The sequence below is a fragment of the Ursus americanus genome, chromosome 16 (assembly GCF_024610735.1).
Source record: "Ursus americanus isolate L20-20 chromosome 16, mUrsAme1.1.p, whole genome shotgun sequence".
NCBI classification, from domain to species: Eukaryota; Metazoa; Chordata; class Mammalia; order Carnivora; family Ursidae; genus Ursus; species Ursus americanus.
Genome location: NC_142142.1, coordinates 5,878,591 through 5,891,017, shown reverse-complemented (window position 1 = coordinate 5,891,017; position 12,427 = coordinate 5,878,591). Strand labels below are relative to the sequence as shown.

At 35.6% G+C, this 12,427-nt stretch overlaps 1 protein-coding gene across 1 annotated transcript; it reads left to right on the top strand.

Moving 5' to 3' along the window:
• Positions 1–276: 276 nt before the first annotated feature.
• Positions 277–7,468, top strand: LOC123782595 (olfactory receptor 52E4-like). The gene is made up of 2 exons (XM_045782846.2): positions 277–1,188; positions 7,433–7,468. Exons 1-2 carry the CDS (start codon positions 277–279, stop codon positions 7,466–7,468), a joined length of 948 nt encoding a protein of 315 aa, XP_045638802.2.
• The last annotated feature ends 4,959 nt before the right edge of the window (positions 7,469–12,427 follow it).

The window sequence follows — 12,427 nt, the reverse complement described above, 5'->3', positions numbered from 1 at the left end:
ATCTCACAATAGAATGAGCTAAAGATGATCATGGATCACTACACCACACTACCACCAGAAAATACTATTTCTAACTTCCACAATCTCCTTGGGATATTAAATGGGATAGTCAATAATTTGAATTTAATAGTCAATTATCCTCAAATTCCTTTCCGTTATGTTCTTAAGTGTCTAATTGGCCTGCTATTATATACATCCAACCATCATATATTCCCTTATGTCTCCCCAGAAATGCTGAAGAAGACCATAGAGTATTTTCCAAGAGTTCTCAGCAGGATGTCTTCCATCAATGACAGTGCCTCATATCCCTCTGCCTTCCTTCTGTTGGGTATACCTGGTTTAGAAGCTTTCCATATCTGGATTGCTTTCCCTTTCTTTGTTGTTTATCTGATAGCACTTGTGGGGAATGTCACAATCCTATTTGTGATCAAGACTGAGCAGAGTCTTCATCAACCCATGTTCTATTTTCTGGCTCTTCTCTTCTTTATTGATCTGGGCCTCTCCACTTCTACCATTCCCAAGATGCTAGCTATCTTCTGGTTCAACTTCAGGGAGATAAAATTTGAAGGCTGCCTCATCCAAATGTTCTTTATCCACACCTACACTGGTATGGAATCTGTTGTGCTGCTGGCCATGGCAATTGACCGCTTTGTCGCCATCTGTTATCCACTGAGATATACCACTATTCTCACCAACAGAGTGGTAGCCATCATGGCCTCCGTTGTAGTGGGGAGGCCAGTTCTCCTTGTCATCCCCTTCTGCCCTCTTCTCAAACGATTGCCCTTTTGTGGACACTACATCATTCCTCACACCTACTGTGAACACATGGGAATCGCCCGTCTTGCCTGTGCTAACATAAGGGTCAACATCATCTATGGCTTATTTACCATTGCTGCCCTGATTTTTGACTTGATCCTTATTGCCCTCTCCTATGTTCAGATCCTACGAGCTGTTTTCCGCCTTCCTTCAAGAGATGCCAGGCTCAAAGCCCTTAGCACATGTGGTTCACATGTCTGCGTCATCTTAGCCTTTTATACACCAGCATTTTTCTCTTTTATGACTCACCGATTTGGTAGAAATATTCCTCGCTACATTCACATCCTCCTGGCCAATCTATATGTGGTTGTTCCTCCTTGTTTAAATCCAGTCATTTATGGGGTCAGGACAAAGCAAATTCGGGACCGAGTTGTGAAAATATTTGTAAAGAAAGAGTGACCCGAAAGTATTAAAAAATTAATAAATTCTTTCAGGCTAACTTTCAACTTGTACATCTTTCAGGGTGTCCCAAACTGAGATTATGTCAAGGCTACCCAGGCATTATCTCAGGCTTTATTAGAGTCTCCTATACTCATACTCTGCTGTGTCTTTATGTAATTTCCACTTTTTCAATAGATCATATACTGTTTTTTCTCACTGAAGGCGAGAGAAGATTGTGGGGCCTAGTAAAAGATGTAATGACATTCTTGAATGTGTGCAGATGTGTGGCAGTAAAATTTATGCATAGATTTGATAAAAATAAGGAGATTCTGGTGGCATGAAATTCTTCAGGGTTTGGAAGTATCCATGCATCAATGTTTTGGAATCTGTCCTTCAACTACCCATTTGTCTGCCAATATTACTTTCATCTAGGTGATATTTTTAAATTTCACTCAGAGGGTTACTACAATCTGCCTGCTATTTCTCACTCCATTCAGTCTCTGAAAGAGTCAAATTCATTCTATGTTGCCAGTTCTACAATAATACTCAAACCAGAGAAAAGCATTCATGAAATAAAATTAGTTATCAAATCCTTTCATAAACTCAGTTGCAGTATTAACAAGAATTATGCAAATTGAGCTTAACGAATATAACATGATCCTATAACATGACCAAGTAGCACTTACCTTACAAATGCAGGGGAAATTTTTCATTTGAAAAATCAATTAATGTTTTTCACCATACTTTCAAACAGAAGTAACACCGATGAAGTTAATAAATGCAGAAAAAAATTTGACAAAATCCATCATGAATTCCTGATAAAAATTTCAGAAAACTAGGAAAAGAAGGGAACTCACCAATAAGATAAAGACAACCTATGAAAATTGATAGGTGACATCACAATGAAGAAAGACTATTTTCTCTCTATTACCAAAAAAATGCAAGGCTCTCTGTTCTTATAAAGTCTACTTGCTTTTGTCCTGGAGATTCTAGCCAATGCATTAAGGTAAGTAAAAGGAAATAAAAGTCATTGATATTAGAAAGAAATTTACTGTTGATATAGTTTTTCTATGTAGAAAAATCATATATAACCTACTAAAAGCTACTAGAACTAATATGTGAGTTTAGCAAGTTTAGAGGATACAAGGTTACAGTAAAAAAATTTAAATTTCTTACACTAATGACATTCTGTTAGAAAATTAAACAAAAATATTACTTGCAATAGCCTAAAAATAGAATATTTAGGGGCACATTTGATAAGGTAAAATGTAAGAGAGAATACTAAAAAATATTGCCGAGAACATATATAAAAGGAGAGATATACAATTGTCATGTATCCAATTCCAGTATTGTGAATATTTCTATTCTCTCAAAGTTGATATATAGATTTAATCATATTCCAATCTAATTTGCAGCGGCCTTTTTCTTGTAGAAATTGAAAAGCTGATTCTAAAATATATATGGAAATGTAAAATAACTAAAATAACCAACTTTGAAAAAATATGTTAACAAAGTTGGAAGACTTAATTAATAAAGACACTATGCAAAAAATAGTGGCATAAAGATATGCAAGTTAATCAACAAACTAGTACAGGGAGCCCCAAATTAGACCCACACATATAGTTTTAATTGATTTTCAACAAAATGTTAAGGTAATTTAATGTAAAATGGATAGATTTGGAACAATTGGGTTGTCATATGCAAAAAATATGCACTTCAATCTATACCTTACATCCTATCCAAAAAAGTAAAAATGGATCATAAACCTAAATGTAAAGCCTAAAGTTAAAAAAACTTCTGGGAGACATTATACTAAAAATTAATAATCAGATATATTTTTTAAATTATTGAACTGAATTTCATATTTTTTAAAATTATTATTATGTTCAGTTAACCAACATATAGTACATCATTAGTTTTTGATGTAGTGTTCAATGGTTCATTAGTTGTCTATAAGACCCAGTGTCCATCACAACACATGCTCTCCTTAATACCCATCACCCAGTTGGCTTCTGCTCTTCCAAAGTACAATAAAGAGAATAAAATGCAAGTTGCATAGTTCAAGAAAATTTGGCAAATTAAATATGCGATGGTGGACTTGCATTTAGTATACACAAGGTAGTTTAAAATTAGATTTAAAAAAAAACTAACCATTCAATAGAAGTGGATGAAATATTTTAATGAACTTTTCAATAAAAGCTATATACAGATTGAAAATTACTGCATAAAAAAATTCTCAGTGCCATCAGGAAATGTAATTAAATTCTCAATGGCACACAAAACACTATTATAGTGTCCAAAAATTTTTAAAAACTGACTATAATACACATGTTGACTGTATTTTGGGGGACCTATTTCTGGGCTCTCTATTCTGTTCCATTGATCTATTGTTTATTCTTTTGTCAATACTATATTGTCTTAATTACTATAGATTTATACTAAGTCTTGAGGTCAAGTAGTATAACTTCTCCAACTTTGTTCTTTTTCTTCAATATTGCATTGGCTATTCTGGGCATCTTTTTCCTCTTCATTCAAACTATAAAATCAGTTTTCCAATGTTCACAAGTAACTTCCTGAGATTTTGATTAGGATTATAATAAATCTATATGTCAAGTTGGGAAGATCTAACATCTTGACGATATTGTCATCCTACCCATGAACATGTATTACTCCTCTGTTTATTTCTTTGGTATTTTCCTTTACAGAGTTTTATAGTTTTTCTCATGTATTTTAAGATTTATACCTAAGCCTTTTTTAGTTGCTAATGTAAATCATGTTTTTAATTTCAAATTCCATTTTTTTCATTCTTGTTGTATAGGAAAGTAATTGACATTTTTAGAAGTTTTATTGTAATTCCAGTATAGTTAACATACAGTATTATATTAGTTATAGGTGTAAAATATAGTGATTCAACAATTCTGTAAGTGACTCAGTGTTCATCATGATAAGTGCATCCCTTAATTCCCATCACCTATTTCACCCATCCCCCAACCCACTTCCCCTCTGGTAACCATCTATTTGCTCTCTACAGTTACGAGTCTGTTTCTTGGTTTGTCTCTCTTCCGCCCCCCCCCCCCCCACTTTGTTTGTTTGTTTCATTTCTTAAATTCCACATATGGGTGAAATTTGTCTTTCTCTGACTGACTTATTTCACTTAGCTTTAAACTATCTCCATCCATGTGTAGCAAATGACAAGATTTCATGCTTTTTTTATGGCTGAATAATATGTGATTGTATATATAACACATCTTCTTTATCCATTCATCTCTAGATAGACAGTTTGGCTACTTCCATAATTTGGCTATTGTAAATAATATTGCAATACACATAGGGGTATTTGTATTCTTTGGGTATATACCCAGTAGTGCAATTACTGGATATTTTTAGTACTATTTTTTAACATTTGTTAAAATCCTCCGTAATGTTTTCCACAGTGGCTGTAACAGTTTGCATTCTCACAATAGGGTATTAATGTTCCTTTTTCTCCACAGCCTCTCCAACACCTGTTGTTTCTCGTGTTGTTGATTTTAGCCATTCTGACAGGTGTGAGGTGATATCTCGTTGTAGTTTTTATTTGCATTTCCCTGATGACAAGTCAGGATGAGTATCTTTTCATGGGTCTGTCGGCCATCTGTATTTCTTTGGAAAAATATGTCTATTCATATCTTCTGCCCATTTTTAAGTGGATTATTTGCTTTTTGGGTGTCAAGTTGTATAAATTCTTTATATACTTTCAATATGAATCCTTTGTCAGATATGTCATTTGCAAGTATCTTCTCTCATTCAGTAGGTTGTCTTTCAGTTTTGTTGATTGTTTCATTCTCTGTGCAGAAGCTTCTGATTTTGATTTAGTTCCAATGGTTTAGTTCCAATGGTTGATTTTTGCTTTTATTTCCCTGGGCTCAGGAGACATATCTAAAAAAAAGTTGCTATGGCCAATGTCAGAGAAATTACTGCCTGTGTTCTCTTCTAGGATTTTTCTGGTTTCAGGGTTTACATTTAGGTCTTTAATCCATTTTGAGTTTATTTTTGTGTATGGTGTAAGAAAGTGGTCCAGTTTCATTCCATTGTATGTAGCTATCCAGTTCTCCCAACACCATTTATTGAAGAGATTTTTTCCCATTGCATATTCTTCCCTCCCATGTTGAAATTAATAATTTGACCACATAACCATTTGTTTGTTCCTGGGTTTTCTATCCTTTTCCATTGATTTATGTGCCAATTTTTGTGCTGGTGGCATAGTGTTTTGATTATGACAGCTTTGTAGTATAATTTGAAAGCTAGAATTGTGATACCTCCAACTGTGTGTGTGTGTGTGTGTGTGTGTGTGTGTGTTTTTCAAGATTGTCTGGGCTATTCAGGGTCTTCTGTGGTTCCATACAAATTTTAGGATTATTTGTTCTAGTTCTGTAAAAAGTGTTGGCATTTTGTGAGGGATTGCATTAAATCTGTACATTTCTTTGGGTAGTATGGACATTTTAACAGTATTTGTTCTTCCAATCTATGAGCATAGAATATCTTTCTATTTGTTTGTGTCTTCTTCAACTTCTTTCATCAATGTTTTACAGTTTTCAGAGTAGGGGTCTTTCACCTCCTTGATTAAGTGTATTTCTAGGTATTTTATTATTTTTGGTGCAATTGTAAATGGGATTGCAGTCTTAATTTCTCTTTCTGTTGCTTCATTCTTAGTGTGTAAAAATGCAACAGATTTCTGTGCATTGATTTTGTATCCTGCAACTTTACTGAATTCATTTATCAGTTCTAGCAGTATTTTTGGTGGAGTCTTTAGGGTTTTCTATATAGAGTTTTGTGTCATTTGTGAATAGTGAAAGTTTTAGTTCTTCATTACTAATTTGGTTGCCTTTTATTCCTTTATGTTATCTGATTGTTGGGGCTAGGACTTCCAGTACTATGTTGAAATGAAAGTGGTGATAGTGGACATCCTTGTCTTGTTCCCGATCTTAGGGGGGAAATCTCTCAGTATTTCACCATTGAGTATCATGCTGGCTGTCAGTTTTTAATATATGGCCTTTATTATGTTAAGGTAAGTTCCCTCTAAACTTACTTTGTTGAGGGTTTTTATCATGAATGGATGTTGTACTCCATTAAATCCTTTTTATGCATCTACTGAAATGATCATATGGTTTTTATCCTCTTTCTTATTGATATAATATATCACATTGATTGATTTGTGAATATTGAACCATTGATCCTGGGATAAATCCCACTGGATCGTGGTGAATTATTTTTAATGTCGTTATTCAGTTTGCTAATATTTTGTTGAGGATTTTTGCATCTAGAGATATTGGCCTGTAGTTCTCCTTTTCGTGGTGTCTTTATCTGATTTTGGTATCGTGGTGCTACCAGCCTCATAGGTTGAATTTGGAAGTTCTTCTATTTTTATTGGACTAGTTGAGAAGAATAGGTATTAACTTCTTAAATGTTTGATAGAATTTGCCTGCGAAGCCATCTCATCCTGGATTTTCATTTGTTGGGAGTGTTTTTTATTGCTAATTCAATCTCCTTGCTGGTAATCAGTCTGTTCAAATTTTTTATTTCTTCCTGCTTTAGTTTTTGTAGGCTATATGTATCTTTTGCCATCTTAATTGCTGTGTCTTGATGTGAACCTCCTTGGGTTGATTTTGTTTGGTGATCTCTGTGCCTCCTGGATCTTGATTTCTGTTTCCTTCCCCAGATTCAGGATGTTTTCAGCTATTATTTCTTCAAATAAAATTTCCAATTCCTTTTCTTTCTCTTCTCCTTCTAGGATTCTTATGATGCAAATATTATTATGCTTTATGGTGTCACTGAGTTCCCTAAGTCTATTCTCATTTTGTATAATTTTTAAAATATTTCCTCTCACCTGCTCGGCTTGATTTCATTCCATTTATCTGTCCTCCAGGTCACCGATTTGTTCTTCTGCTTTGTCTGGTCTACTAATTATTCTATCTAGTGTATTTTTAATTTCATTTATTGTGTTCTTCATCTCTGATTGGTTCTTGTTTTTTTTTTTTTTTTAATCTCATTGTTAAGGGTCTCACTGATGTCCTCTATTCTTTTCTCAAGTCCAGTATCTTTATGATCATGACTTTAAATTCTCTGTCAGGCATACTACTTATCTCCATTTCTCCTATGTCTCTTGTGATTTTTGTCCTGTTCTTTCATTTGATATATATTTCGATGTCTCTTCATTTTGTTTAACTCTGTGTCTGTTTCTGTGTGTTAGGAAAAACAGGTGCATCTCCTGCACTTGAAAGTAATGGCCTTATAGAGAAGAGGTCCTATGGTGCCCTACCACGAAGTTTCTCTGTTCACCAGAACATGGCATTTTGAGGGTGTCTCTTACATGTGATGTGTGTACCCTGCTGTTGTGGCTGAGCCACTTTTTCCTTTAGTCCAGTCATCTGCAATGGCTCTCTTTGCCTGTTGTGGCGGTGTTTGGTCCCTGTGGTGTTAGTGGGCCAGTAGAGGGATATTTTTGGCTTGAGTTGACTCAGACTAGGCATTTCGCAGAGATGTAGTAGCACCAAACTGCAGTGTGCTTTCCCTGTTCTGTCCCCTGGAAACCGTTTTTTTTTTTTTTTTTTTTTTTTTGGTGAGTGGTACCTGCAATCAGATCAATTGTATGCTTCCAACCCACTGTTGAATCTCTAACTAGTGTGTATGGTTATCTTTCCCTCTTTCCAGGCCAGGACTCACTTTGGACTGGTGTGGATCACTGTAGCGGCTGCTTGCACATTGTCTGGCCTGTGGCACTGTGCACCCCCGTATGGGCTCTGGCCAAGAGCGTACTGAATAAGGCAGATCTGCTCAAGTGCAGTGCAGTGGGGTGCCATGCAGTGGGGCACCTGCATCACCCAGATTGAGGCAGGCTGTCCAAATGGGTGGAAGCACAGCGTGGGGTGAGAGGACATGACAGTGTTAGCAAGTCAGGTAAGGAGCCCACAGATGACCATGTGTTTTCCCTGAGGGAGGGAAATGGCAATGTCAGTTCCTCTGTTCCTGGAGGAGTTCCCCGGTGATTTCTGTCCCTCCAGAACACATTCTGAGGTTAGTAAATAACTCCTTCCTGTATGTTCCAGGCAGCTTTCAAACTGTTGCTTCTATGCTGTATCTCCTTGGGCTGTTTGTTGTCCTGTCTCTTTAAGGCAACGACTCAGTGTCCTCTCACCCTCCAGGCTCTTCCAGATCATAGCACACTGATTTTTTAAAATTCCAGGTTTTAAGTCCTGCTGGTCGTAAGAACTCGGTGTGATGGTGCTGTTATGGGGATTCATCTTTCCCATTTTGTCTCCCTGGTGTGAGAGTCTGCTTCCTCCCCTCTCCAGGCCTACAGCATCTCTCCCTCCTGTGGATCGTCCCACAAATCTGTTTAGTTCCTGACTGTATTTCTACCCTATCTACCCTCTTAGATGTGGTCTCTTCTCTACACTTAGTTCTGGTGATTCTTCTGCCAGTCGTCAGGCCATTTTCTGGCCTATTTATTCTGATGTGAGTGTTATCTAGTTGCATCTGTGGGATGAGGTGAGCCTAGGGTCCTCCTAGTCCGCCATCTTCCCCAGAAGTCTGGAGAGTAATTGACTTTGTATCCTGCAACCCTGCTGTGATTTCTTATTACACCTAGGTCATTCTACCTATGATAATGGTAGGCATATGTTCACAGAAAGTTTTATACACAGACAGAGCTACTTTATTCATAATATCCAAAAAATGCAACCAATTTAAATATTTTAAATAATGACTTATTGACTAATTATTAATGACAATAATGGGCAAACTCAGGCTTATCCATATAACATAATACCATTCAGCATTACAAAGGTATGATACATATCACATGTGGATAAATCTTAAAATAATATGCTTAGTGAAGAAAGAATATACCAGAAGAGGCATAGTGTATAATTACATCTATATGAAATTTGAAAAAAAAAAAACCAAAACCAAAACCCCCAACCTAATCTATGGACATGAGCTGTCATTTTTTGGGAAAACAGGATGGGTTTCAGGAAAAGATAATAAGTATGTATTTCATAGGCATGTGAGGAAATTTAAGGGAATAAAAGATATGTTTATTATCTTGGCAATTCTTTCACAGATTAATACATATAGCAAAATATTTTAAATTGTGTATTTTAAATGTATTCACTTTACTGTATGTCAGACTTCAATAAAGTTGTAAAAACATTTTAAAAAGTATATCCAATGACTGCCATAATACAAGCCAAAGACATTAGTATCACCTGGGTGTTCTATATGTGGGGTTGAAATATCCTTGAATTTCTTCTTCTACTTTTCTCCTCCTTGTATTTTCCTTATCACTCTCAAACTATATTGGTTTCCTCATTTCTTTCAGATTTCAAGGACAGTGCAAAATGCAGTGCTTTTTTCTTCCTATTTCTTCTGCTTAAAATACTCTTATCAGAGTTTGCCTTGTTAAATCTGTTGTCTCCAAATACTTTCTCACATACCATCTACTAAATGATATTTTCCTGACAACCCTAAATAGAAATATATCTTCCACCACATAAACAACATCCCTTCATTTCCCTTTCTTTATTTTTTCCACAGTATTTATCGCCAACTGTTTTTTTTACTATATTTATGCTTAAAACTTTATACTATTAAAATAGTTCAGTCTTGCCAAAATGCAATGAGTCCACCATAGCCAACTTCTCCAACAAATTAAAACTAAAATCTGGACAAAGTACAAAACAATTACCACAGAATTCTATAAAGTTAGCAAATCAATCAAGTTAAAACAAGGAGTCAAATTTTGAAGAAGTGATTTATATCATGTAAATTCTCAAGAAAATTTCCCCCCATTTGTTCCTTCTACTGAATAGAGAGCAAGCATCCCACAGAGATACAGGAAGTTGTACAGGGTACAAAAATGCAAGGACTGTTTACTGGTCAGAGAATCAGGAGAAAGGTGTCTGTGAGCTGGAGAGAAAGAGGAGGATCCCTGTATTTCTTCTTTGTTTTTCTACTAGACCCAACTGAAAGTTATATCCCTGTGATACAATAATACAAGCAGCTAAAACTCCAAGAGAAGGTTTATTTTTCTGGCCAGCAAATAAAAGAAAGAAAGAGAGAGAGAGAGAGAGAGAGAGAGAGAGAGAGAGAAAGAAAGAAAGAAAGAAAGAAAGAAAGAAAGAAAGAAAAAGAAAAAAGAAAGAAAGAAAGAGGAAGGGATATGAGGAAAGAAAGAGAAAGAAGGAAAGAAGGAAAAAAGGAGGAGGGAGGAAGGACAGAGAGAGAGAGAAGGAAGGAAGGAAGCAAGGAAGGAAGGAAGGAAAGAAGGAAGGGAGGGGAAAGGGAAGGAAAAAGAGAAGGCTGATGTTGGAGAATGTGTGTGAAATTCCTACCGTTATCCTCCCTCTCTTTCTTCTTTTTTCTTTTCTTCTCTTCTCTTTTCTTTTCTTTTTTCTTTCTTCTTTCTTTTCTCTCTCTCTCTCTTTCTTTCTTTCTTTCTTCTTTCTTCTTTCTTTCTTTCTTTCTTTCTTTCTTTCTTTCTTTCTTTCTTTCTTTCTTCTATTTTAATTCCTTCCTTCCTTCCTTCCTTCCTTCCTTCCTTCCTTCCTTCCTTCCTTCCTTCCTTCTTCCTTCCTTCCCCATGGGCAGTACCCATTTTGATGGCATGGTGATACATGCAGCTACAATTCTGCCAGAAATGCTGTCTTTTTTATCATGGCGATATGAGAGGTGACCCCTGATAACTGCAGAATATGAAAAGAATCCTGGAGAGAAAAGAGCTGGATAAGTGGTTCCTTTAATTCTGTGTATGAACTGACACAAACCGTGAGCTAATTTCTGAGCATCACATGCATAGGACAGACCCAACAAAACACAATAAAGGCACTGAGAACTGAACTACAATATAAACCATCTCTGAATCTCAGGATGAGTGACACAAATATTGGACAGACAAAAGACAACCATTAGAACCACCACAGGAGGCAAGTTAAGACTTGTAGTCTGAACATAACTAATTTAATTTCCTGGTAAAACAAAACAAAGGAAAACAAAATCAACCCTCTACAAAAGATTTTAACAAGATCCATATTCAAAATGCCCAGGATAAAAGTTTTAAAAAATTATTAAACATACGAAAAACCAGAAAACATGTGACTATCAAGGGAAAGGATGATCCACAGATCCCAATCCCAATATCGCTCAGATGTTGGAATTGTTATACAAAGACTCTAAAGCAGTTATTACAACTATTCTTCATGACTTAAAAGTAAACACTGTTGAATTATGTGAAAGGTCCTCAGCAGAGAAAACAGAAAGTATTAAAAAAGTACAATGTCGTAATTTTACATGTAAAAGTCTTAACATCTGAAATTCGTCAGATGAACTCAATAGAAGAATGAAGATGAGAGAGGAAAGTGTAAACTTGAAAACAGATTAAGAAAAAAATGATTCAATCTGAAGAATAGAGAAAAAATATTAAAATCATGAACAGAGCCTTAGGGATGTGGAACACATATAAAAATCTTTAATATTCATGTCACTGGGATCCCAGAAGGAGAAGAAAAAAATATTGGGCAGAGAAATATATTTAATGAAACAATAGGAAATCATTTTCAAACTTGGCAAAAGACATAAATTTATAGATTTTTAAGACTCCATGATCCCTAAAGAAGTAAACTAAAAGAAAAGCATATATGTAGAAAAAACACACGGAATTGATAAAAACCAAAGATGAGGAAAAAATATTGCAAAGAGTCAGAAAAATATGTCATATTATCTATAGAATGTATTCTCCAGGAAGACATAACCATACTAAATGCATATACACTTAAGTGCAGAGCTTCAAATTACACGAAGAAAAACTGATGGAGTGAAAGAACATATAGTCAAATGCACTATTATATTTGGAGAATTTAAAGTTCCTCTTTTAATATCCAATAGTACAAATAGAAAATTAACAATCAAAAGGTGTAGGATACAACTAAAAGATAGATCAGACAAGGGGCCTGGGTGACTCAGTTGGTAAAGCGACTGCCTTCGGCTCAGGTCATGATCCTGGAGTCTGGGATTGAGCCCCACATTGGGCTCCCGGCTCAATGGGGAGTCTGTTTCTCCCTCTGACCATCCCCCCTCTCATGCTGTCTCTTTCTCTCTCTCTCTCTCAAAAAATCTTTAAATAATAAGTTAAACTAAAGTTTGTAGTATTAGATATTACTACAAAAGGCTACGTGGTAGTAAGTGTACATTAATTACT

Coding starts and splice junctions, on each gene's coding strand:
- LOC123782595 (XM_045782846.2), top strand. CDS start 277: ATGTCTTCCATCAATGACAGTGCCTCATATCCCTCTGCCTTCCTTCTG. Junction 1,189..7,432: donor AGCAAATTCGGGACCGAGTT/GTGAAAATATTT, acceptor TAGGAAAAACAG/GTGCATCTCCTGCACTTGAA.